The sequence below is a fragment of the Falco cherrug genome, chromosome 4 (genome assembly GCF_023634085.1).
Source record: "Falco cherrug isolate bFalChe1 chromosome 4, bFalChe1.pri, whole genome shotgun sequence".
Taxonomy (NCBI): Eukaryota; Metazoa; Chordata; class Aves; order Falconiformes; family Falconidae; genus Falco; species Falco cherrug.
In genome coordinates this window covers 39581853-39607837 of record NC_073700.1, presented here as the reverse complement: position 1 = coordinate 39607837, position 25985 = coordinate 39581853, and the positions used below count along the sequence as shown (strand labels likewise).

At 42.3% G+C, this 25985-nt stretch overlaps 2 protein-coding genes across 6 annotated transcripts in view; one reads left to right on the top strand and one right to left on the bottom strand.

Annotated features, from left to right (window-relative positions):
* GSG1L (GSG1 like) overlaps positions 1 to 1214 on the top strand; it is a 59284-nt gene extending 58070 nt beyond the window's left edge. For both annotated transcript variants that reach the window (XM_027801877.2, XM_027801876.2), the window contains one exon: positions 378 to 1214. In XM_027801877.2, coding sequence (XP_027657678.1) covers positions 378 to 804 — 427 coding nt within the window. In that variant the 3' untranslated portion in view covers positions 805 to 1214. The remainder of the gene's footprint in view (positions 1 to 377) is intronic.
* A 9632-nt stretch (positions 1215 to 10846) lies between these two features.
* KATNIP (katanin interacting protein) overlaps positions 10847 to 25985 on the bottom strand; it is a 65844-nt gene continuing 50705 nt past the window's right edge. For 2 of the 4 annotated variants that reach the window (XM_014278020.3, XM_027801786.2), the window contains exons 19-26: positions 24747 to 24904; positions 24360 to 24424; positions 23063 to 23173; positions 21074 to 21213; positions 18446 to 18547; positions 17634 to 17794; positions 15188 to 15276; positions 10847 to 13840 (exon numbers count right to left, since the gene is read on the bottom strand). In XM_014278020.3, coding sequence (XP_014133495.1) covers positions 13785 to 13840; positions 15188 to 15276; positions 17634 to 17794; positions 18446 to 18547; positions 21074 to 21213; positions 23063 to 23173; positions 24360 to 24424; positions 24747 to 24904 — 882 coding nt within the window. In that variant the 3' untranslated portion in view covers positions 10847 to 13784. The remainder of the gene's footprint in view (positions 13841 to 15187; positions 15277 to 17633; positions 17795 to 18445; positions 18548 to 21073; positions 21214 to 23062; positions 23174 to 24359; positions 24425 to 24746; positions 24905 to 25985) is intronic. The other 2 variants (XM_027801787.2, XM_027801789.2) reach the window with 2 other exon arrangements.

The following is a 25985-nucleotide window of genomic DNA, read 5'->3' as shown; positions in this document are numbered from 1 at the left end:
TGTTCCCAGCACCTGTTTTGCAGTAACAACCCTGTGCTCCCCACTAAACCCTCTTCTCCAAGAAGCAACATACCGCATTGCCATACATTCATATAGCTCTCCAGACCTGCCATCAGCCCCTCCAGCAGGGCACAGCCATACGGCACCTCCTTGCCTTCCACATGAGAAAGCCCACCTCTCCCTGTGCTAGCGGAGAGAAACTCTGCTGTTCCTGCGAAAGCTGGCAGACCAGAGCTGGGGCCGGAGCGCAGTGACGTGGCTGGTATCTCCCGGCCCGGCCCGCAGGCCCTGCGGTCTGAGCCCTGGCAAGCTGCGCCGATTCCACCCCTCTGAGCCTCTGAACTCCACACTGTGTCTGCCGCTTCTTTCCTTGGCAGGAGATTTGTAACCGCGAAGGAATTCCAAGCCATGGAGAAAGAACTAGAAGATGTAAAAGACGAACTGAAATGCCTGAAGTGGAAGGTGAGACACATTGGCGAGACTGTGCAGCCCCTGGCTGAAGACAGCAAGCGCTACAACGGCTATACCCTGACGGAGCTCAAGGCAATGGTGCAGTTTGAGGATGACCCTTACAAGGCTGCACACAAGATCCTAAACGCGCTCTTCAGTGATGTCTACTTGCTACAGCACTCAGTCACCGAACAGGCCTGCAAGTCCCGGTCTCTGCCCAAGCCCAAAATAGACCCAGAGCTGTACACGGTGTACTGTGACATTCTGAAAAGCATATTCCCTGCAATGAGCAGCCAGACCTTGAGGGAAGAGACCCAACACGTGCAGAAAAGCAGTCAGAAAGATGTGCAGTAACACCAGACCCTGCAAGATGTTCTGCAACGTGAGAAGCCTCCGCTGATTTTAGAGGACTGAACTGTGGTAGGTACCGCTGGTTGAGTCCATCCCTTTTAGGTATGAATCATCTGTAACGACATTGGTGAGCTCTGAGCCCTTCATGCCACTTGCCCAATGAGACAGGGTGGGAAGGCATTCTGCATACTCCCTATGTTATAGAAAAAAATTGCCCCCTTAGTGTGTCTTTCAATATATGAACGTTTCCTTGTTTCCAGCAACTACAAATGCTGACAAAAGAATCCAGAGAAGGCAGTGTATGTCCAGGCAAGGGCCTTCTCCCACCCCCAAACAGACCAACCAACCAGCACTTGGGTAGTTTCTATTTTCTAGAGTATATCATTCATTAAATGACATTACTTGTTAGAAAATTGTGCCTGTTCTTCTGTTTTTATTTTTTCCCCTCTAAAAATGCTTTGCACATCTGATCAATCATCTTACCTTGAATACACACTGGGATGAAACCTGGGCATGCAGCAAACCACCCTCCCCTGCCCATCTGCATTGCTGAGTTACACGGGAGGAAAACCAGGGCAGAGAGGTCAGCAGCTCCAGCACCCCCGAGCAGGTCTCCATTCCACCTCGCTGGGGGCCAGGACATAAAAGTGTGCAATATGCCCCTAAATCACCAACCCGCTAGTGAAACAGGGAAAGGTCTGTGACCTCCCTCTCTCCCAGCCTCTGACAACTGAGCTGACAGACCAGCAGACACGTGTTACCAGCCGTGCTTTGCCTCCCCGTGACGATGATGCTGGAAGGCTGGCCCTGCTGCTGCGGAGCCTGCCCCCAGGGAAGGAGGCTGCTGGTCATGGAGGACATGGAGGAAAATGGCCCTGGAGCTCCTGCTTCCATGTCTGGGACCCAGCAAAGTGCAATGGATGAGCAACAGTTTGTCCATCAGGTTCTGCTCACAGGGCTGGCCTTGCAGCCTGCTTTCTCTTTATGGTTTCTCTTTGAACAGACCTGGAGGGATGCGCTTGTGCCACTTTGCTTGGTACCAATGGAAGATACTGCTTCCCTACCCTACTGGTTCACCCAGCACCTTTCAGAGAGTCACTGACACTTCTTGGGAACAGTCACTTCCCTGGTCTCAGTGTGACACAGACATCACACCCCAGCACGTGTCCATCCTGCACACTGCTCCGGCTCTCTGCCAGGCCACAGGACAGCAAGAGGAGCAGAAAGTAACCTGTGAGCTCAGCCTACCTTTCCCTCTGCCGGGATATAAACCACTTCTTAAGTTTATTCCAAAAAGAACGGGGGGGGGGGGGGGGGGGGGGCATAAAATTGAAAAAATAATGAGCAGATCATTCCTTGTGTCACCATGGCTCCAGACATCTTCAGAGATGGGAGGGGCAGTCCATTCCAAGGACACACTCTGTACCTTCTCGGCTCTTCTGACATTTGTATGAGCAATCCTACCTGTCTTTCAGCATGATCCATCTATACTGTTCTCTGCTGGGCTTATAAATGCATATTTTTAAGCTCCTTGTTACTAGCAATTTATGTTACTTGCAAGCCGATGTGCAGAGGCACAGCCCTTCACCTGCATGTCCTCTCTGTGCCACACCACAGCCCAGCTCTGCAACCGTGCCCAGCACACCACCGGGCAGCCACGGCAGGACACAGGGTGGGCACAGCGCCACAGCAAGGGACAGGGCACAGGACACCTCCCCGCGCAGCCAGCCCCTTCGCCGGCAGGCCGGGGTCGGGGGTGGGATGGATGGAGCGCTGGAGGTGCAGCATCCCCCAGAGCAGATCACGCACTCTGGTGAGCACTGTCAAGGTTCATGACAAATTGTCTGGAAGGTGCTGTGCACCATGGGGGGGATGATAGTGTCTCACACAAGCACTCCCTCCAGCAAGCATTTATATTCTGCTTTCCTGGATCTTTCTGTAGGAAAATGCATCCCTTTGGTTCAGGCGGGTGCAAAGAGGCTGGCCCTCCCCTCACAGCGCTGTAGGTGCTGCCCCAGGCTTGCTTTTCTGTGACAGACCAGACCCCGAGTCACCTGGAGGCCTCTCTTCAGAGCTTTCCATCATCTCCAGTGGACACAGAACTGAGGCATCAGCCATATCAATCCTTGTATGTTGCATCGCCTGCTCTCTCTGCCTGTAACATCGTGACGCAGTTGTTCCTATACGAACAGGCTCTGCGGCATCCCATGTTCATGAGGCTGGACAACATGCTCACATTAGCTCTTTTAGCCTTGTTCTCCTCACGCCTACTGGACCTACCTAACAAGGTCCAGCACAGGCCTATGAGTTGTTTATTACCCTGGCATCATCAAGGCCAGTTCTGTCAGATATTGTCAGTTCCAGGTCCCTTTCAGGTTTCAGTGTCCTCCTCCTGGCTCAGCTGTGGCACGATTCACCTCTGCCCATTTCAGAGATGTGCATTAGGTCTTTCACTCTGACAGCCCCGGCATTTAGCTGTGCCAGTGGAGCTTCCAGGTTATTTGCACCCAACTAGAGCTGGCCAGTCCTGCCAGATCTTCCACACGTCATTATCAGGTACCTGCAACTTCTGAGTCCTGCAGCCTGTCCCCAGCACCTCGCCACCACAGCAGCCCGTGATCGGCTGCAGGGAACCTGGGGAGAGCAGCAGGGCACAGCCACCGCATCTGTCCTGCACAGGCTGCTCCTTCCTTCTGCTCCTCTGCTGTTTGCACCTCAAAGGCAGCTCTGCCTCTGCGAGGTCAGTTTGGTTTTCAGTTCCTACGTTATCTGCAGCTTTGTGAACATCTCCAGTACTTGAGCCGCCTTCCGTAATGTTAGTACAGGGAGAAAAATCCACTGATTTTCTACTCATTTTCCTGAGCGCTTCCTGCTGTTTGTATTCCTGTGCAATACCATGTCCTTTCATCCTCTTACCAGCCTTAGCTCTCCCTGCCAGCTTTGCTTACCTCTTGTTTGCTGGGAAGAGAAACACAATTCTGAAGAGCTCTTCTGTGCCCAGTCTGTTGATTTTTTCTGTGGTCACTCCTAAACACAGCAGGAGAGTGAAGGCTGAACGCCTACACCTGCAGAACGAGCCCCTCTCCGTGGAGGGTAACAAAACCGAGTCAGCATAACAGGCGTAAGCCAGCAGTATCTTAAATACACAGGCCTGAAAGCAATTTTTTTGCTTTCACTTTTAACATCCCGCATTTGCCAGAAATGTGTCGTTACAAGCATTCTCTGCCTTAAGACTTTAGGTCTTGCTGCCTGGTGTTCAGACAGAAAGGCAATTACACAGTGCCATTATTCTGACAGTTAAAAAGATTCAGCCATTGTTCTTCTTGGACAATTCATGCTGATGTGCACCGTGCCGGCATTGCTCCTTAGCCTAAATAAGCCTTCTCTCCAAAATGTTATCACCTTCACTTGTATAGACAGACAGAGAAGGCAATCAGACACCTAGTGAAAAATTAGTCTAAAAATCCATGTTGCATTCCATCTACCCTCCTTTAAACCACAGAACTATTTTTTTCCGCAAACACGTACTTTCAAGTCTGAAGACCCAATACTGAACTAAATTATTTTTTTTTCTTTCCTTTCTGAACCACAGGCATTACATTTGCTATTCTCCAGTCGCACCCAGAGCCAAAGATTCATTAGTATTACACTTATTAAGTAACATGCACTGTCGGTTATGTATTCATCCCTGCATATAACCCGAGGACCTAAGAGCCATGGCACAGGTTGTCTTCCCCTGTGCCATCTCCAGGAGCAGATGTCTAGCCAGAAGTGTGAGGACATGAATACTTTTTCCAGCCTCAGGCGATCTGTAGTTTGTACTGATTGATTGTGTTAAATAAGCAACCTATTAATATTCACCATGCTGCGGCTCGGTAGGCTTCAGTTGGCAGAACAGATCCTACAGCAGATAAGTTATGTTAAACAGAGGGTCCTGATCCATGCTGGTCATAGAACCGCAGAATAATTCAGGCTGGAAAGAGCCTCTGGAGGTCAACTGGTCCAACCCCTCCCATCAGAGAGTATTCTAGTAAAAGACACCAAATAATAAGATCTGTGCTGCAGAAACGAAACCATCGCAGTACAACAAACATCTGACAACTGCCACACACCCACCCCCGCAAAAAAATAAACCACCAAAAGCCAGAAAAAAAAGCCAAACAGAGAGAAGCTGTACAAACAACCTGCGCTGGAACCATTTGCAGATCGGATCCACCATAGGAAAATCTGAAGAGTTATCATCTCCCAAAAGCACAATGCTGGGAGATCATCTAGACAGGAGCTCTCCACAGGCTAATCAGCCTGTAGAAACTTAATTTACATCTGCATTAGTGATAAAGAAGATAAATGGCAAAGTTTCTGTAGCGCTGTTTTGGAGGGCCCTTTACTACGGTTAGATCTACAGGCATTGCCAATTCACTTTCCCGACTTCTCATTAATATCTCTAACGCATAATTGCAGTCAAAATCAGTCACTGAATCACACATTTTATGACCTCATGCTTACCCCTTTGTACTGTTAATAATAATATCCCTGCATAATGTGAACGCTGTCTGCAAAACAAGTCCACCAGCCCTTCTGGTTTATGACTTAAAATATAGCAGAACCAGTTTTAGGCAACTGTCAGCATCTTTATATTAATTATCAGCATCATCTGCACTGAAATCTGAGCCACAAGGGTTTGGGCAGTACCATTAATTACCATTAATCCCTTCTCCATTCTTCCTACCTGAACGCCTCTTCTCACGACGTGTTCTCCATACGTGTATATATCTAGCTCCTCTTACACACTCCAGTTCTACTTGACTTTATTAATTTTCATGTTAAATCTTAAAATCTTTGTTTCCCAAGGTGAAACTGCCCCAGAGACCCTTTTCTATTTCTTATATCCATATGCTTCTATAGGTGGTTACTTTTCACTATGAGCTAAAGTCCTCCCCTGCGGACCCCTCCTCCCTTGGAGGCTGACAGGCAAACAAGTGCCCCACAAGTCGCCCCCGACCCTTATTCTCAAACCACAAGCACATGACCGAGGTGCAGATCTCCCCAAGGCTTTAATGCTACTCACCCAGGAAAAAGAGTGACACTGGGGGATCCCAAAGGATTTCAGACAGAATACACAAGGACAGAGCATGCCCTGATCCACCCAAGAACAGTGCTAAGAAACACAGACCTTCGCTTCTTGCAGATTTGTTAAGAGTAAGTTTTCTCAGTGCCCCAAAGAGTGATTAAAATACATATCAATGTCTTCTTGGGTCACTGGGTTCTGATCAGATCTCCCATTTTGAGTTAATATTCAGATACGTTACCATCCCAGAGAGATGAATAATAGGAGCTATTTCATTTCTCTGACAATATTAAACATAATGAAAAGTCTTACTATCATCCCACATCCTTCTCCATGAATTCTGGCCACAGATAGATCCCCTGTTGGTAATGGAAATGTCAGTTTGATTCATCTGTTCACCAACTAATCCTTACCAAACAATTTCCAGTATATAGCAAGCCATCCAAAAACATTCCTTTGGAAACGAGCCAGAACCGCCATTCGTTGCAGATTAGTTTTCACCACTGTTTAGGCTTACACCATTTCAGGTAGCTGTGCTACTTACTCTATTTTTAGCAGTGCCTCCAGCAGACCAGGAAAGAAGCAGATCATAAGACTTCTGCTAATCTGCAAATCTGAAATTATAGTTGGGAGATGAAATTTATTATTACACAGCTAGATGACGACAGCAGAGATGACCTTTCTGCAATGCCAGAAGCCTCATCCATGCTGATCTAGGCCTTTAATCAGTGGGGAACAACAGAGATCAGTATATACAGAGGAAAAACTTTTTCCCTATTAGGACAGTCGCGTATTAGAACAGATTGCCCAGAGAGGTTGTGCAGCTTCCATCCCTAGAGGTTTTCCAAGCCAACCTAGGTGAAGCCCTGTGTATCCTGGTGTCCTGATTTTGGCTAGGATAGGGTTCATTTTCTTCCTAGTAGCTGGTGCAGCATTGTGTTTTGGATATAGGATGGGAGTAGTGTTGATAACATGCTGATGTTTTCATTGTTGCTAAAGTAGCGCTTACTCTAAGTCAAGGACTTCTCAGTTTCCCGTGCTCTGCCAGCGAGGAGGGGCACAAGAAGCCGGGCGGGAGCAGGGCCAGGCCAGCTGACCTGAACTGACCAAAGAGCTATTCCATACCACAGACCATCATGCCCAGTATATAAACCGGGGGAGTTGGCTGGGGGCTGCTTGAGGACTGGCCAGGCATTGGTCAGCAGGTGGTGAGCAACTGCATCGTGCATCGCTTGTCTGTCTGTCTTGGGATTTATTCCTCTCTCTCTTTGCCCTTTTCATTATTAACAACTATTTCAATTACTAAACAGTACTTAACTCATGGATTTTACCTTTTTCCAGTTCTCCTTCCCATCACCAACATGGGAGGGGAGCAAGCAAGCGGCTGCGCGGTACTTAGCTGCTGGCTGGGGTTTAAACCATGACACCTGGTCTGACTTTTGTAAGACCAGGTAAAGATTTGTAAAAAAAAAAAAAGATGTGTAATTGCAGAAAGCAGCCAGGAATATCTTCAATGAATGGGAGCACAGAGCCATGAATAATAGGCAGGAACAGCACCATCAGTGTTTTACACTTGCTAAGCGCCCCTTGTAAGCAAGCAGGGCTGACAGTCACCTGTGTCTCAGCTCAGCTCGCCATGCTGCCCGACTCATTTTCCTGCCAACCACTCCGTACACTCAGTAAAGCTGCTGTGCTGGTGCTGCCTCAGTCCTCGCCCTTTTTGATGAAAGATGAAAGCTCTCTCTTGCTCAAGATGAAAGTTCTTTCCCCAGCTTGTTACAGACAGAAACGTCTATTCTGGCAGCCACCTTATGCTGCCACCAGGCAGAAGAGAAATCTTAGTGAAAATGATAAAAGGGCACAGCTGCTCCTAGTTCATTATCTTTACCGCAGGGACCATCTCTCCTCCTAAGTACAATGCTCCCCTTGGGTGGAAAGCCATTTCCCTGAGAAACCTTCACAGCCATTGCAGCTTCTTGTGTATTGCCCCCTACCCTTATGCCTACCATGCTTACCTTCCATCGGAGCCTGTGACCAACATCTGTTTCAGCTCCAGCTGTTCTGATGGGGACACAGTTTGGCAATCGGTTCGGTCCATAATACCCAGCCATGCTCACACTCAGGAGGCAGCGGCTGGGTACCAGGCTCCTCCTGGCCCATACAACAGCTTCTTTGCTGAGAAGATGGAGACTTGGCTATTCCCAAGGCTATTCCTTTAGCCTTCTCTGACATTCACCTCCACATGCTTAGCCCAGGCAGGAAGAACTTTCAAAACCCACTGTGAAGCTCCTTTTCCAGTTAGATCCTGGTAAGCTAAGGAACATGAGAAGCTGAGCTCTGGAAGAACAGATCACATATAGGAGTAATAGTTGAGCACAAGTTAATTGTGTCTATCCGATACATCTCCTTAGATTTCTGGTTCCCTGGAATGCCCATCTTCTCAGGAAACCTGCACAAACTCTGTGCATTTTTTGAAGTCCCATGAGCAACAGAGCAGAGATGCACACTAAGAATTTGTGAGTCAAGTGGACTTCAGCCGCACCAAAGAGACCTGTTGAAAGCCAAAGGCGGGATTTCACTGTGGTCTCACTGTATAATTGGGATCTTCCAAAAATCAACAGCGTACACTGGGGATGGCTGCTAGCAGATCACGAGGTGGTGGTTTTCCTCTCCTAATTAGAGCCAAAGCAGTGAGCTATGACTGGAGGACCATGCAGTGTTGGAAGCAATAGTTCAGGCTGGGAAACTCCTATCCTGCTGACCATTGGGATCTTCAGCCCTCGGCTTCAACCAGGGGCTAAAGAAAGGAACACTAGAAAGCCATCAGACAGAAGGTCTGTAGCCTTGGTTTTCCCTTTGCCAGTATTTTCTAGGTTATTAAGAAAGAAGTTGCAAATTCCAAATGTTTCCTTTTACGCATAGATCTCAACACTGCAGCACTTCACAGGGTCCTGAGCTGGGGTGACAGGAGCTGATGCTATTAGGCAAGGGTGGAAAATTGATCTTTTCCCAGCAAGATTTAGAGGGCAGTCGGACAGGAAATTACTCCAGCTGGGCACTCTGTCCCCATCCCTCAGCTCTTCCTGCAGCTAGGAGATTCACTCTGTAATTGCTTTCTTAGTCCACATTTTATCCTCAGCTGACAGAATTCCATTAGGGTGATACAAGCTGTGTGATAAAGGGATGTTTGTGTCTCACATGGGCTGTAAGTCATTTCTCAGCAAACAAGCAAATAGTCACAGAAATGGGCAAAGAGACCACTGAGCCAGGAACCCTCTTTCTTTTGCTCTGAATACCAGGACCTTGGCACTCAAATGGAAGCAAACATTCTCCCAGTCCGTTACACTCCTCTCTGCTCCCCTCCTTGCTCTTTAGAGGAGACATGCCAGTGCCCATCTCAACGAACACTTATCTCTGCAGTATTTCCAAATGGACAGTAACTGAGCAGGCAGACATGCAGCACCAGCACCCCTAGGAACGAGAGCCCCGTGCAAACAGGAGCCACTGTGCTGTGACCACAGCACGGGGGTTGGTGACACCACAGATCCCGGACAGGCGGGGGCCCATGTATGAGAAACTAGATGGCATGAAACTAACGCTGCAACACGTCTGAGCCCATACGTCTGAAGAGCACAACAGGCTGGTCACACCGGCAAGACACAGAACAATGATTCCAAACAGGACCTTCGGGACTGGTTTGGAAGACAAAAGGAGTGACCTCTTAAGCATAATGATGCAGCTAAAAGACATGATGAAAAAAGCCCAAAGGGAATACAGGAGGGTGCATCAAACGCGGCAGTGCGCACAGTTGCGATACCTACAGCACTGGTGAAGCCATTACCAGGCAGCTCCAGAGTTCACATTTTTTGAAGACTGTTGGAACAGATTCGGCTACCTCAGCGACTCTTAACAGAAGAGAGGCTCCTGTTAGAGCTCAGCCTCCTGGACCAGCAGACCCGGAGCGTGGAGGCCAGCCTAAGGCATCCCTACGCACTGTGTCTGCTCACACCAGCGCTAGTTCAAACTCCAACCACTTGCTATATTCCCCTGGGCAGTATAGAAACGTATCGAACAGCGAGCATTGCGGAGGCAGAGAGCAGGAAGGAACAGGAAACGCTTCTGTCTCACACAGTAAAAGCCACTGAGTCAATCAAAGGGAAAGCAGAGATCATCCCCCGCGTGAGCCACAATTCAGGTGTCAATGCAGCACTTCATGTTTGCTCTTACCAGACTTGGGCTGAGAAGCGAGCTTTTCCTGGTAACGTCAGAGCGTTTAAAGACTCAACACTCACCCTCCCTCACCTGTGCTCTCATCCTCACATCATCACTGGCAGCAAGTTGCTTGATCCGCTGCGTTACCTGGTACACAAGATCTCTGTCCAGTCTCACACCACCCGGTCACCCATTGGCACTGCCAGGATCCCGCAGGTGCTGCCAGTCTGGCGCACATCCCTGAACCGGCGGGGCTGAGCATCCCCGTGGGGAAGGAGCAGCACACCGGGAACATGGCAGAAGACCAGCAGGACCCGGAGATCTTACAGAAGACAGCATCACCTAAGCAGGATGCTGTAGTGCAGTTTTATGTCCAGGCCCAGCCTAAGCCATGAGAAGGGCTCGGTTTAATTTAGGTGCCGTATGTAGCTGCTCATGTGCCTCTTACGGGTTTATCCTCCCAAAGAGAACGAGTCTCCTGATTCAGCAACACTCAAGCTTCCATGTCTTCTGTGCCACCTTTTACACTGCCTGCACCACCACTTGCTCCCTTGTCCACAGACAGGTGCTTCTCCCTGCTGTTTAAATTCTACTGGATTAAAGGACAAAAAGAAAATGAAAACAGAAGGTGGAGGCCTTCCCAGGCATCCCGGTTTTCAGATTACACCATTAAGACTGACAAAAATATATTTTTAGAGCCCAAAAAGTAGACAGCATGACATGTACTTCCTCACAGATTATTTCTTTATCCTCCGTCCTTCTCAGTGTCATTGTGGGACAAACAAATTCATTTCTGTTACCTTGATCCAGCCCCTTTAAAGCAAGTCACCACAGGTAAATGTGAGGAACTACGACAGATTTTTTTGAGTGGCTCAGAAACCGGAACTGGGCAAAAGTTCAATCATTTACATCAAAGGCTTCAGCAAGAATTCATATGAATCCTTTTCTTTTGTCACGCTTTTGACAATGTTGAATTCCATGCACATTCTTGCAGAATCACTCTTGCTGAAACAGCGCCTGACATTGACTGAAGTGCTCCGTGGGGATTTTCTTGATTGCGTGTTTACTCTTCCTCTTTTCCCTCCCATAAATGCTAGTCTGACATGAATGTACTTGTGAATAGCTAGCTAAAAAAAGGTGAAAAATGGAATAAACTTTTTTTTTTTAAACCCTGATTCACTGTGGATGTAAGTCGATTGTCTATATTTGAGTACATAGGGCTGACTAGGACAACTTAATTATCTTTGGTTATATAAAGGATCATTACATCTCAGCTCTAATTAGGAGGCCAAATGCTGACATCTCCTACCCCACAGAGATTAATGAAGTATTTTCTAAACATTTTGCTACTTTCTCTATATGACTGACTAGAAACAAGGACTTCATTAGGCCTTGCCTTGGTGGGTATGTCATCCCGGAGCAGACAGCAGGCTGGCAAACCCTTATTTCAGACAAAGACATTGCAGGGGAGATGTTCCACAACTTCACAATTTTTTTTGAAATATTTTGAAGACTTTCATGGTCTTTCTACTGTGTGGCAATTGTGGGGAATCTCTTGAATGAGTAAAAGGAGCTGCTAGGAGAGGCTGGCAGATGGTACAAGCCAATACTCTGTGCCAGAACAGCTGCACTGGATACAGATGTCCAAAGGGAAAAGGTGTGAAAACCAGCTGCAGTTACCAACAGACCAGTGAGGAAGAGTTTGTGGTAGAGAAACAGAAACACAGGGAACTGTGACCCATCTGAGGTTGACCCAGTATTTTGCAATAATTTACAAAACCTGGAGTTATGTCAAAGCACTAGGGTTGAAAAATCATTAGTCCATCACACAGGACTTGATATGCTCCAGGCAGATACAGAGGAGACAGATGAGCATAGAAAGTTGCCTCCCCCTTGTACCTTCTCTTATCAAGAAGAAGGACGCTGCTCTGTGCCAGAAAACACGACAGATTTCATTCCTCTTCACATTCAATGCAATTTTCTCAGAAGAACAAACAATGCGACAGGCCTTATCTCATCTAGAGATTGCCTACACGATAAACCTGTGATTCTGCCTTGAGTCTTAAAAACCTTGCTATAGCCTCCCTGCTTCCAAACACACACATTTCTATCTGTTCTTAGCCCTACCAGTAACTTTCAGCTCTGCCACTTTTTTGTTTTGGAATCGCATGTAATAGTTGTCTGCTTTGGAACAAAAATTAAAACTGGATTCTTGGTAGAGCTACACTAGGGGAGCCAGTTCTCAGAACAACAGAAGGTTCGTTTGTCAGTCCAGTTTGGAAAGAGCCTTTAAACAAAGTACAATATACTCAGAACACTGTTTTACATTTAGAAGTAAAGTTTTTTGTATTTAGTAAAAAATACATTTTGTTGGTCCATCAGTACAAAGACATCTGGGAAATCCATTGCTGTCTTGCACCTATTCAGCTTAGCCAACAACAGTTAAGAAGTATGCTTTTCATAAGCAAATATACAAGATATTGCACTCCTGACCTACTACAGAAAGGGAAGCAGCACATTTTGACTTTCTATCAGAAGCTGCAGTACTATCTCTCTGTTTCAGGTCTAAAAGCATTTACTGACTTCAGAGCGTTCAGTTCTCTTTGGGAAAAAATGAGCAAGTTCTAAACGAGAAAGGAAGAATCTTCTATGGAAGAGATTTACAGGTTGTCACAACTGACAAACTTTCAGTGAAAAGTACATTTGCATAGCTACAGATCTTGCAGAATAATTATTTGGTTAGTTTTTGTTTAAACAACCGCATGTGCAGGGCATTTTGTGTTTAAAAATGCAGTTTCCTCCATACTTCCTGCTGGTTAACATGCATTTACCATTTCTCAAAAGTGATGAAATGTTGCTGGCAACAGATCTGGTCGGTGCAGCACAGAGGTACGGCCTCCTTGTTCATATAACCAAATTCAGGCAAAAGAGGAGAGAAAAGCACCGTTCTGTAACAGGAGGACCCTGAAGGGTAGAGTGCCTGTCAATGGCACTTCAGGCAAAACACCTGATCTGCCTTTTTCATGGTAGTGAAATAATGAAAGAAATAATTATTTCACTGCAAAAGATGAAAGAAGTGACAGCTGAAACTTACTTATTAAACCCTGACAAATCCACTGCCCAACCTCAATTTTCTAAAAGCATTCCTCACACTTCTGCCTGCCCAGTGGTACCTCTCCAGATGTCAGAAACAGTGTCGGCCCCTAGAGAGAGCCGTGGCATCAAAGCATACGGTGGCAGCCCAGAAACAGAAAAAGAGTATTTCCTCCAGTAAGTGCATTTCCCAAAGAACTATTTACAGGCATCAGAAACAAAGCAGACACATCTTTCTAGTGAGAAGCTTCATGACCATCCAGCTAGGAATTAGTAATTAAAGCTTGAGAAATATTCGAAAGACCTCTTGTTAAAACCATCCTGCTTCACCCAAGTTCTTGGTATTTGGCAGGAACAGCTGTCAGTTAGCAATAAGGTTCTCACTCACTCCTTTATGTTCTTTCCTCCCTGGATTTTCAATTAAGAGACTGAGAAAAAAAATCATAATGAAAAAAAAGAAAACCAAGTTCATGCTTTAAAGTTCATTACTGAAGAAAATTTCCTGTAGTGAATAAAATTCCCTCTCATAAGACAGGAGGTGGTTCAGCAGCAGCAGAAACAGAAGATCTTCCATTTGGATGGTGCGCATCTTGGAGATCACAATCCCTTGTTACCGTTTCCTCCTCTGCAGGCCTTTTTCATATATGCAGGTTTTCGGACGCAAAGCTGTTGAGGAAAATGGAGTGCTGTTTTAAGACTGTACCTGTATTAACAGTGAAGCCACAGACTAAAATGAGGAAGAAACACGCTCTTTCCATCCCAGAGTGATAGCTAAGCTACTCTTCTCAGTAACACTTCTTATCTTGACAATGAGTGCTGCCCCTTCTTTCAGTCCCATGGAATCACTTCCCTGTGGAATCTGGTCTGAATTCAATGCTGACACTGTTCTGCACAGGAGGTTGGACCTCCTGAGGTCTCCTCCAGCCCAAATCATTCTACAAATCTGATATCGACCACTGCGGCTGATACCAGTACATGCTACAGAGGAGACACGCCGCAAATGGCAACAGGCAACCCTCAACAGATCACACCAGAGGCATTCTGTGCCCTTAATGCTTAGACAATAGATGTGATAGCCATGGCCATGACAGCTGTTCTTTATTGAACATAGGGTATGTCTGCCCTGGAACCCAGGATGTCATTACAACAGGCACAGAGATGTTCAAAACACTTCTGACACAGCGAGTGCTAATACACTAATAACTTTGAACCTGTATTTGTACAGTCAATGGCATTTCAAGTCCTTCTCCTACAGAACTGTTACTAGAAGCCATCAAACACTTCCTGTAACACTTTCTAGAGGAACTAATTGGAGAAAGTATCATGCTCAGGAGAGAAAACCAATCATGATTATACCATCTTGACTGAGAATTTGTAATGTATTTAGGGAGCTATGCTGAGCAATTTACAATGAATGGCTGGGACTCTTCAGACTACAAATACAATCTACTCTTTCTCCTTGGGAAAAAGAGAAGTTGTCTTTTTAATTACCAGTTTGTAAGAGAGAAGACCAACCAGAAAGACAGTGGGAGGAATAAAGTCAATGTGTTTTCCCCCTTGTTACACTTACCATGATTTTGGATTTGCTTGAGGAGCAACAAGCAGCTAATTCTGAGATACAGATGCATCCTCTAAAGCTGCTTAAAAGGCCAGTAGGGATGCAATCAGCCTATTATTCCCAAAGCTATCTATGAACCTGCACAATTAACACCAGTTTTCAGTTTATCTTCAGTCAGTTTCTTTCCTGAGCACTTCTGTGTATGTGTTGGTATGACTACATGCCACAGCCATCTTTCATTCGTATCATTCACTTTCAGATTTAAATATAGAATAAAAATCCACTGGAGTATGACATTCCTGGTTTGCCTTTCTATGGTAGAAAAAGTAGAGCTAAATATATAAAAGAGGTGCAAATCTCCCCATTTTACCCAGTTTGAGTCTGTAACAATGTTCATTATCTATACTGTCTCTGTAGAAAATGAGCAAAAGAAAACTGTAGAAGACAGAACTAACCCGGATCAGCCACAACCTGCTTCTTTTTGCTGTTTGTGACAATCTCATTTTCATTCATCATTCGTACATCCTGATCTCCCACGTGATTGCTGAAAAGATTAAGATCAGTACAATAGCCAAAATAATCAACATTGTGAAAAGTTATGAGAGTCATGGAAAAGGTTACCAGAGAAGTTATTTAGGTCCTGGAGGCTAGACAAAGCCACATTATATGAGACTACTCAGAAAGGAAAGGCATTCTGTCTGCATCCACCTGAAGGATTTCTTGCCGGCTTTTTTGTGGCATTCATTCAGGCACACATTCAAATCTAAATATCATCATATTCACTCTACAGTTTTCATGCCTGCCTACACAGCTTGAACCACATTTACCAAAGTGAGACTTTAAATCAGTGCTGAACAAAAAGGGTATAAAAATCCCTATATGGAGCTTAACACTGTTTTGTAATGTTAATATAGCATTATTTGAAAGTTTTCTGAACTAAACAAAATTAATTTACTGTTACAAGTTTTGTTTACAGGCTGCTGCAAAGTTTTAACAATTTCTTTTTGGGAAAGAAGTACTAACTTCATCGTTAAATTAAATCAGACAAATTACAGATAAAAAATGTGAACCGAATTGAAAGTTAAAGAAAATATCTCTAATAACATCTCCCTTTCACACAGACAAAAACAAAACATCCATGTCTTCAGAAAAAAAAAAAAGTGTATTTTTCTTTTCTCTACAAATACTGCACAAAATAGGTTTCTATTTTTGGAGAAAAATGCGATGTCTCGCAAACTGTCCGAGAGAAACAGGGGAACCTATACTGAAGTAAATCAGAATTTACACTATTGATGATAACATCAGATTCAAGTTCAGGGTTCATAAAATACTGAACAGTGACATGTGAAAGAGAACAGGCCAAAATCAGAAGTAACAATACATAAAAGCTCAAGAGCATTTTTTAAATGGAGGACTATTATCCTGCATGTAGTAAAGGATTTGTTTTCTATTGATGAAGTACCCTATATTTTAGTAGGGTAGTAGGTGAAAAGAAGGAAAAGAAGATTGCAAAACAGGTTAAGAAGAAAGACCAAGAAATCTCCTGCACAGAAGTCTAGAAGAGAAGACTCTGCATGTTCTTGACTGGAAAACAGATCATACAGTTTGCATGACCCCAGAAGTATACCCTGCTTAAAACTAAATCAAAGGATCTATGTTTTGTTAAAATATGTGACAAAAGTTACGTGAAAAAGATCTATGATTACAGCTGGTGCTCCTCTGCTTCCAATAAAGTAACTTAACTCACAGAAATATGTTACACTGAAGAAAGTAAAGGTTCATTTCTCCTCCTCCTCTTTATATCCCACTGAAAAAATTCTCAAAACTCGTATTTCCTCAAGACATTCTCAGTTTAGTTTCACTTGAAAAATTGTTTACCTCCCAATTTTACCGTGACAACACAGACACTTGTACACAAACATGATTCTAACACAACACATCCAAACAATAATAATTTATTGCAACATCTGACAAGCACCAGTGGCCAACAGCCAATACTTTAGAGAAACAGAGGAAAACAAAGCCCGTAGGCAAATGTGAATTTCTGTTCTTCATCAGGACAGCTTATGTTTCTTCTACTTACTGCAAAATATTTGAATATGCCTCTGAATGGGTCATGTGCTATTCTTGAATGCAAAACTGTCGTCTTTTCCTCCAAGTGATGTATGTGCAACACATTCTACTTGCTAGCTGTGCAATGTATAAGAAAGTGTTTATTTCTCTGTAAGCTTTCAATTTTTTACTTCTCCATCTCATTTAAAATAAATTATTCTTTCAATCTTTATTTTCCTTGCTAGGGACTGTTTTTTAGACTCTATCAATCCTGACCTTCTAAATATAACTGCATTTTTTCACTGCTTTTCATCGTATTTTCTGTGCAATTGCCAACTTAGTGGTTTCAAAGTGTCATTCCTTTGAACACAATTCATCTCTCATTTAAGAAGTTCATTATTTTAGAACGTTTACAAAACAGTAGAATTCTGGTTCCTTAATTAGTATCTGTGCCAAACCAGAGGACTTTCTTTTCTTTACTTGATGTTTTGTTCTTTTTCATTAACTTTATATTTTTATTTATTTTTCCTCTGTGTAATATCATTGGGATTTATTATTTCTTCTGTAAGGAAGCTTAACTTTTTTCTTTTGTGTTTATTACTATAGGCTTCCATAAAAACATATGTAAATATGAATCATGAATCCCAGAAACTGCTAAGAAATGCTTACAAATAAAGCTGGCAACTTGTCCTAGTATCTAAGAAACTATTGGTTATTTCTCATTAAGTGAGGCAGAGTATGCTTTGGAAGGGAATTTTCTATAGCAATATACATATTGCTGACATTAGTTACATAAAAACATTTTCTGAAAACAAGATTCTTTCCTCCAGTCAAGATCCACTCACATACCTAATAACAGTTCTCTTCTCCTGAAGGCAAATCTTCTCATCATCTGTGAAGAGAATGGTATGATACGGGACCACTGGATCACAGGTTGGCAGGATGCCTGATACTACATGGTGCACCATATCCAGAATGCCATTGTAGACAAGCAAGTCATCCACCAGAAGCTAAAGATATTTAAGAAAGAAACAAAACATGTAGAAATCAGGCACTGCTTTCACCACTTGTCTCTATCAATTCACCAGAAATTATTTGCCCTATTTGTTCCACAAGTCTGGCCATTAGTTTAGCTTTTGTTCCTTAAAACTTCCACTTCTCTCTATTTGCTGCTGGGTTTTGATTTTTTTCCCCCCAGGTTTTTGTCTTCTCACTGATGTTTCAAATGCAGCTTTCAAGTAGGCAATTAAAAATGTATTTCATATTTTACATAATTGCCATTCTACCAACTAGAGTGAATCACACTCAAATCTAGGAATTAATGAATCTCACCACACTTCAGCTGTCTAAAACTTGGGTTTGTAGTTTAAACTAGTCTTCCAGGCCTGCTCTACACTCAGTGGAAAAAGGAAAGCATTATTCTATCTTAAGACAATTATCCAAGAAAAATATCAGATAAAGTGTTCTCCCCCCGGACAAGAAAGGGAGAACAGATGACTGGCATAGATTAGTCATTTTAATACTAAATGCAGAGTTAAATGAGATGAATCCCATCCTTTGAGATTATATGGAATCACACTTCAGTAAACTGTGAAAGTAAGTACAGAAATCAAGTAAGCTGACTCACCAGAACATACAAAATGCATCCAAAAATTACTTACACCAAATTCTTTCACACCTCTCTGAGGTGTTTTGGCATAGTTCCATAACTTGATCATTGACACAGTAGTAGGTACATCAAAAATTACATACACCCTATTCACCTGTAAAAGAGAATTAATTTATATTTAACAGCACAAACTGCCCAAAGAAATTAAATTCTCATGCATGTTGCATCAAAAGGGGTGCATATTTAAAGAGATATAGCTAGGAGACAGACAACTGATGCGAGGGATTTAAGTTCCGCTATCATCTCTGTTGATAGTTCACAGATGTTGTGCCTGCCCCAGAGCTGCCCTCACACACGTAAGTATAACTCCTCAGAGCACCTACCCCGAGCCTGCCATCCTGGGCAGTCATCCTGCTAATCAGCTGGAGGAGAGGTCGAGAGACACTTTTGACGACTATTTCACATCAGACATGTGCTTCAGGATAAGACAAGCTGGTGTCTATTCCATTCCCCCAAATACAAACGGAATCCACCTTTCTATTTGCAAGGCTGAACTTTCTCCTGTACCCTCTGACTTTGAAAGCTCTTGCACAAGTTTTGCAATTTTTGTCTGAGGTACAGCAGTAGGAATGTAGAGACAATTCTCTAGATGCTTGCTAAACAACTACTGCTAGCGGTGTTACTCATTTCACTTTCAGTGACATTAACGTCAAGATGTGAAGACCAAGGATTAGGCTGTAGGAAACCAATCTTGCCTGTTACAGTTAATTCAATGTTATTCCTTTTATGAGCTACTAGATCAATTTTGGGCCAACATATCTTCAGCTTCATCTCTAGCATCCTCTGAAGTTGTAATCCTCTGATGCACTGGAGAAGATAACTGTTAGTTGTATCACATCACTATGCTCTTTTTTTTTTTTTAACTGAAGAAAAAAAGGGAGATGCGATCAATATAAATGTTTCTGCCTGTGATTTTCCAGAAGACAATCTGGGCATAGCATTCGATGGCAATTGCTAGTCTCACATCAAATGATAGATTTGATGGAAAATACATTCAAACAAATAAATAAAATTACAATCAGTAACAGGAAACAAAGAATTCCAATTGTGCTTGCATTAGTAATAAATTTGCAAAAGACAAAAACCACTTTTAGAATTAAAAAGGAAGATATATTTAGAAAGGAAAAGAAAGGCTGTAATATAAAATTTCCTTAAAGCTTTCGAACCTTCCAGTATAGCACAAAGTTAATTCAGCTTTCTAGGCAACTGGCATGTTTCAAAGCAGCTTAGCAATGATGATGTAAGTATACACAAGCTTTGGATCAGCATCCCAACTACAGAGGATGATCATGAATAGGCTGATCACTTAATCCATTTGCAATTCCTGGCTGTACAACCATACCACGCAAGAAAGAAAAATATTATGTGGATCTTGAAAAGGGGTAATTTGCTACAGTTCAAGGACAGAAAGCATCATGATATTGCTTACTCTTTCCTCTTGCATAACACACTTTATCAATTTACCCTTTTTATACTGCTACCTTATGTTTTTCTACAGTATTTTGGTGTCAGACACAACACCACAAAACAGTGTATGCATCTATCTGTGCTGGAACTCCAGGTACTGGTATTTTCCTGTTTGTCAAAATGAAAGAGCCTCTGCGAGCATGTCTTTCATAAGGACATGAGCAAACCCAGACTCACAATGTTATAATGGATATCTGAGCATCCCATTAAATTAATTACCAGGATTCAAGATGTGGGATCTACACAGTAGGAGCCTCAAGCATTACATAGACCTTCCGTTTTCCTAAGCAATGCAAGTGGTCAGTATTCCCAACTATACTTAAAATTGTTATCTTTATTATACCCACTGCATTACAACATACAATGATACATGAAGTATTTTCAAAATTGACTTAATTCTTTGCTTTTAATATTCTAATTAATAACTAACATATGGAGTAAGGATTTTTCCAACACAGTAAGCTACAACATATCACATGTCAGGTTTACATTTTGTTACTTTTGAAATCCATCCTCTTCTAAGAAATAAACACATCTTAATGAAGTTCATAACAGGCCCCTAAAAAATGTCCTCTCCTAAAACGAAGTCAGAACTTTAAGTTTATCTGCTCTTCCTGTTTGTAGATTTGATATCCCATAATTTAAACATGGTGCTTCTAAAAGGGCTGAACCATTTGGGGCCTTAGGACATGAAATACTAAACCTGTCATCTCTAATTTATGAATTTGAATTCAACACAGATAATGAGATTAAAAAAATTCTCACTGCTGGAACAATATTCATTGCTTTTTGTAAAAACGAATTTAAGATCCTAGTCTGCTCCCATTTGAAAGGTGTTTATTGCACAGAACACACATATTAAACTCCTTTGTCAGTATCTTTATCATAGTAACTGAAAAAACATCTAGCCTTGGAAATTCTTCTGCTGTTGCACCATGGAGACAGGAGGAGATTACAAACCTGGGAAATCTATACTGCTGCTATCTGTGCAGTGAAGAGAAACTGGAATAAAAAGAACTTCTAAAAGGCACTGATTTAGCATCATTTACTAATATCAAATTTACCTAAGAATTATGTATGCTTCTTCCTTTCCTTTATGCTTCTAGCTACATCTACGCACATCACTAAAATGATATGAAAAGAGAAAATGTACCAAACCAGGAAGAATGGGTGCAAGCCACATATGTCTGCCATCAGTTGTGTCATTTACTCTGTCAATTAGTTTGTCTGGAGTTCGGATGTCTCCAGACACATCTTCTAAAATGTTGACACTATCTGGAAAAGCAGCAATATCTGAAAAAAAAACTTTAAGCGCAAACAACCGAAAAGAGCATTTCAGAAACAGCATATTTAAAAGCTCACGCTTGCTCTTCCAGGTTCCATGAGCAAGTATTCACCATTACCACAGTAAAACTTAAAAATACTCCAAGCACTTCACATAGGTAGATGAGAAACCTGGAGGCACATTTTTAAAAGCAGGAAAACCCTTACAAATTCTGGCATTCAAAAAATTTTTTTTAAAATAGAAATAAATGACCTAGCTGCATTTATTTTCAAATATGTATCTTTGACTTCATGACGAAGTTCCCTCATCAGGAACATGCACCTCCCAGCTTTTTTGTGACGAAGCCCCATTTTCTTAGAATGAACTTGTGAAAACTCCTCATATAAAACATGTCTCAAGAAAAGCTTCCTTGCAGGAGGTAGCCATCGATCAGATTAGCTTTTGCTTGAGTTCCTCAAAGTTTCTGATAAAAAGCAGTAATTGTTTAATAAGGCCTTCTTTCAGTTCTTTGAGAGGGAATGATTAAACCTCCTATTGAACAGGCTTTCTAGACAACTGCTAACCACATTTTCTCTATAAGAGAACATCTGTGTAAAAAACATATGTATGTTCAAGACATGCAAAGGAATGTGAATGGATGACACTGTCTTCAGAATTCTAAATCCCTAGCAATCCAGTTTGAGGGACACTAACTTCCCCTTCTCCTGCGTTCTAAAAGGCCTCAGTCTGTAAGTATTTATAAAGAATTTAAGTAACGACATGGCAATGCCTCAACTGTTTAAGAAAAGCTTACTCCAGACTCAGTACTGAACTATCACATCTAGTACTGCACTAAGACAAATATCCTCTTTTGGAGATCCTAATATATCTAAGCAACGCTACTGTACAGGCAGAAACAGGCCATCATTCAAAACAAGCGGAGGTATCTTTACCTGGCATTGCATTGTACTGTAAAGACATACCATTTAAAACCCAAGTTAAAGATCCTTTGCTCTTAAAAACAATTTGTTACCACTTTTCAATTTCAAAATGCTTCTTCTCCATTACAGATGTTTCAACTGCATCATGTATCATACAAGATACACAATTTTTTTTTAAAAAAGCTTTTATTACCTTTTTCAATGTATCCTCTATTTATTAGGCAATGAGGATCCTTAGAGATGTACAATTCATGCAGCATCCATGGTTTTTACCCTTCCTAGTTGGCTAAGAAACTGTTTCTTCCATGTGACTGAACTACGTGAATTGTATGTTGGTGTATGAAGTTTTTAGCTCTTAAGAGACTTCAGCTGATACAGAGCACTGAAGTGTAACCCTGATGACTATGAATCTTTCAAACACACCCTTTGTTCCTGCTGTCGGTTACCCAGGGAACACTGTATCAAATTCGAAGTCTCAGCCCTTATCTTCAAGACGGGATCGGATGTCTAGAATAGCCTAAAGCTCCAGAACAAGAGTTATGAAAAAATTCTTTCTTGTGGTACAATGAAAGATTCCGTAACAAATAACTGAGTTCAACCTTTCCTTATGAAATTATAACTCATCAAACTTCCTGGTACCTCCATACCATAGAAGAAATAAATGTTGATAGCAAAAACACCCATATCCTTCTTAAGCTTTCCCTTCTCTAACCTTGCCTTGCTTTGTTGGTGCATCCCATTCAGAGAAGAAATGTTCTGAAAGTATATAGAATACATTAAAAGATGGAAAGAAGTATCATCACGCAAATATAGAGAAGTACAGCCAGAGTAGTCATAGGGGATAAACCGGCAATTTGGAAGAAGCAGCAAGCAATGCTATATGATAATTTGCCAGGGAGCAAGCAAGGATAGAGGCACTTGGTCATTAGAAGGATACTGTTTTCTGTCAGTACGATTTGGTCCCCGTGTTCATTGAACAACTCAAGTCCATTCAAACCAATGTAGTATGGATCGCCCCAACTTGTCAAAAGCTGAAACTGGAAAACAACTGAAAAGCAAAAAGCTGTTAAGGAAAATTTCAATACTGATACTTTGTCCTAAGAGACTATTTAATTTGCAGTTTCAAAAATTATTGTGCAGCCCATATCTCAATGACAGACACTCTTATTAGCAGTTTGCAGGAGCGAAAAAAAATATGTTTTTCACTTCTGACTTTACTATGTCTTAAAACTCTCTGAATAAAACTATTTTAAGCGAAGAAGACTGCCTTTTCTAACACTGATAATAGATATAGAAATGATCATCTGCAGGTGACACAACTAGGCAGAAGTCTGTAATTGTTTACACACATATACAAGTTCATGTATATGTATGTTCATATACGTTCTTCCATCAGATGAACTACTGAATCTTTTCAGTGTGCGTCTTACCTTCTTGTACACTGCAAGTTTTTAACACCACAGCTCCCATGTGGAGCCTTAACTGCCTTAATGTTTCCTGAATGTTCCTTTGCCTGGTTTTGAATTATATGGGTGATAACTGGGCAGAAAATACTCCCCTACACTGAATGGCACAACAGGTAATGATGGAGCCTGTGCTGTCCATTTCTGTAATGGAGCAGTCATTTGTACCTCTTTGCTCTACCCAGACACTGATTTTCATGAAACCAGCAGGAACTTCATATTGCTGAGACTCCATTCTCTCCACACTTGGTTAGAATAATCTAATGGGTTTAAAAAGCCCATCAAATAGATTGATGGCATAACAGTAAGTATTATCAGAAAAGGCTGTACTTATCTAGGAAAACCTAGGCTTAAAAAGCCACCAACATAAAGAAAAATGGCAGAAATATTACACAGTTCTGGTCAACTTTAATAAAGATATAAAACGAGACAAACGTTCAAACATACGCAAAAATATGAAGACTACTTCTAGCTTTGATAGGCTTGCTGGATACTACACTAACAGAGCTTTAGCTCCAGCTTGGGTGGATTGTAAAAGGCAGGACAAAAAGCTACCAGAATATCTGAAAACAGTTCATACATATGTTATGTTTTTATTTATTTATTTATTCTTAATCCATACTTAATGGAAGCCTTTCTCATATTCTTGCTATCTTGTTAATTTCTTAAAGCACCAAAAACTGTTGGATTCAAAAAAGGTCAGGACTGATAACCACAGTATATAACTAAAATATTCTACATGACAAGTAAGAAAACGACAGAGAAGGATACAACCACATGGCATTAACGGTGCTTCATAGTCCATACTAGCTTGTTCCATTCTCTTTGAAGCAGTCCTGCCAAAAAACCCCCCAGACAAAATAGTTTCTTTATGTACCTTTGGCTCATTCAGAAAAGAAGAGAACAAAACCAAAGAACTAAGCTTTCACAAACACCACCCCCTACCCCACCACCTGCAATTATGGACTAGCTTGTCCTCTAATCTCAATGAAATCTTGTTAACAGTATATAGTTAAAACCCAATTAAGCATTTTTCTCTAAATGCTCTGTATTTTCATCCAGGTGCCTCATACAACTGGTTTCAACAGAGAATATAAAAAAATACTAAACAGTTAAGAGACATTGCGTGGTTCAGATAACAAAAACATCCCAGTTTACCTCCTTTGTACTTTATTAGTCAGCTGGGGCTGCAGATAGTCAAGAAAGAGAATTTCTTGGGCAAAGTCAAAATGGCAGTTGCCTGGTCCCTTGCGGATAAGAAAGCCTTCTGGTGGGGAGATGCTGTGACCATCCAGCAACACATGCACTACCTTAGCCTTGTTTAAAATAACATAACATAAGATTACATGACATGAAATGATATTACATAAAATAAAATAGATCCAAAACAATTGTATTCACTTCCCAGGCTGAAATCATTTCAGTGATTTTGTTATATTTGTTTCATTGCTCTGTAGTATGACTTCCTTTGGCAAAAACAAAGCCCAAACCAGCAGATAGCAGTTGCAGCCTGTGGTATGCAATTCAAAGCATCACAGCTGACACTGATGGGGATGGGAGAGGTGAGGATTTGGGGGAAAAAGGAAAAAAAAAAAGTATTGAAGAGATCCTTCAATTACTGGGTCTCACTAGATCTCAACAAACTGAAGCTTCAGGTTGTCAAGCACTGGAACAGGCTGCCCAGGGAAGCGGTTGAGTCATCATCCCTGGAGGTATTTAAAAGACATGTAAATGTGGAGCTTAGGGACGTGGGTTAGTGGTGGGCTTGGCAGGGTTAGGCTTATGGTTTGATTTGATGATCTTAAAGGTCCTTTCCAACCTAAATGATCCTATGATTCCAAGATTCCTGAGCCTGCAGCAATACATACACCCATCAACAGAATGGACAGACAGCTTTCAGGCCAGAACATGTCACAAAGGTGATTTGAGGAGACAGTCATCATGCACCTGAACGCACTGCTAGATCAGGTCTGATTGCTCAGCACTGGCTGCAGCTAGCCTTTAAGAAATCATATAACTTGGGGGTCTCTCAAGAGCAGTTTCTTTTTGTATCTCTGTTGCATTTAGAGAAAGTCAGTGTTTCACCAGTTCTATTTATCTTTGTGGCAGGTGGCACTTGGACTTTCCAGCATCATGCAAACTCATCTGGCAAGCAGTCCTTATGCAACCTAAGGGCATATGAATAAAGAAGAGGTACCCATACCAGGCAGAAAGAATTGAGCCTTGTCCACGTCATAGATGCATGCAGGTTTTATACAATCTCTGAAGATTAAACTAAATAATTCAGGCATACTTATTCAGATGATGCAGGAGTTCTGGCCCCTTCACCCTCCCCCATTAGCACCATCTGGTGTATGAGTGATCCCAGGCACATAAAAATTCAATCATGCAGCAATA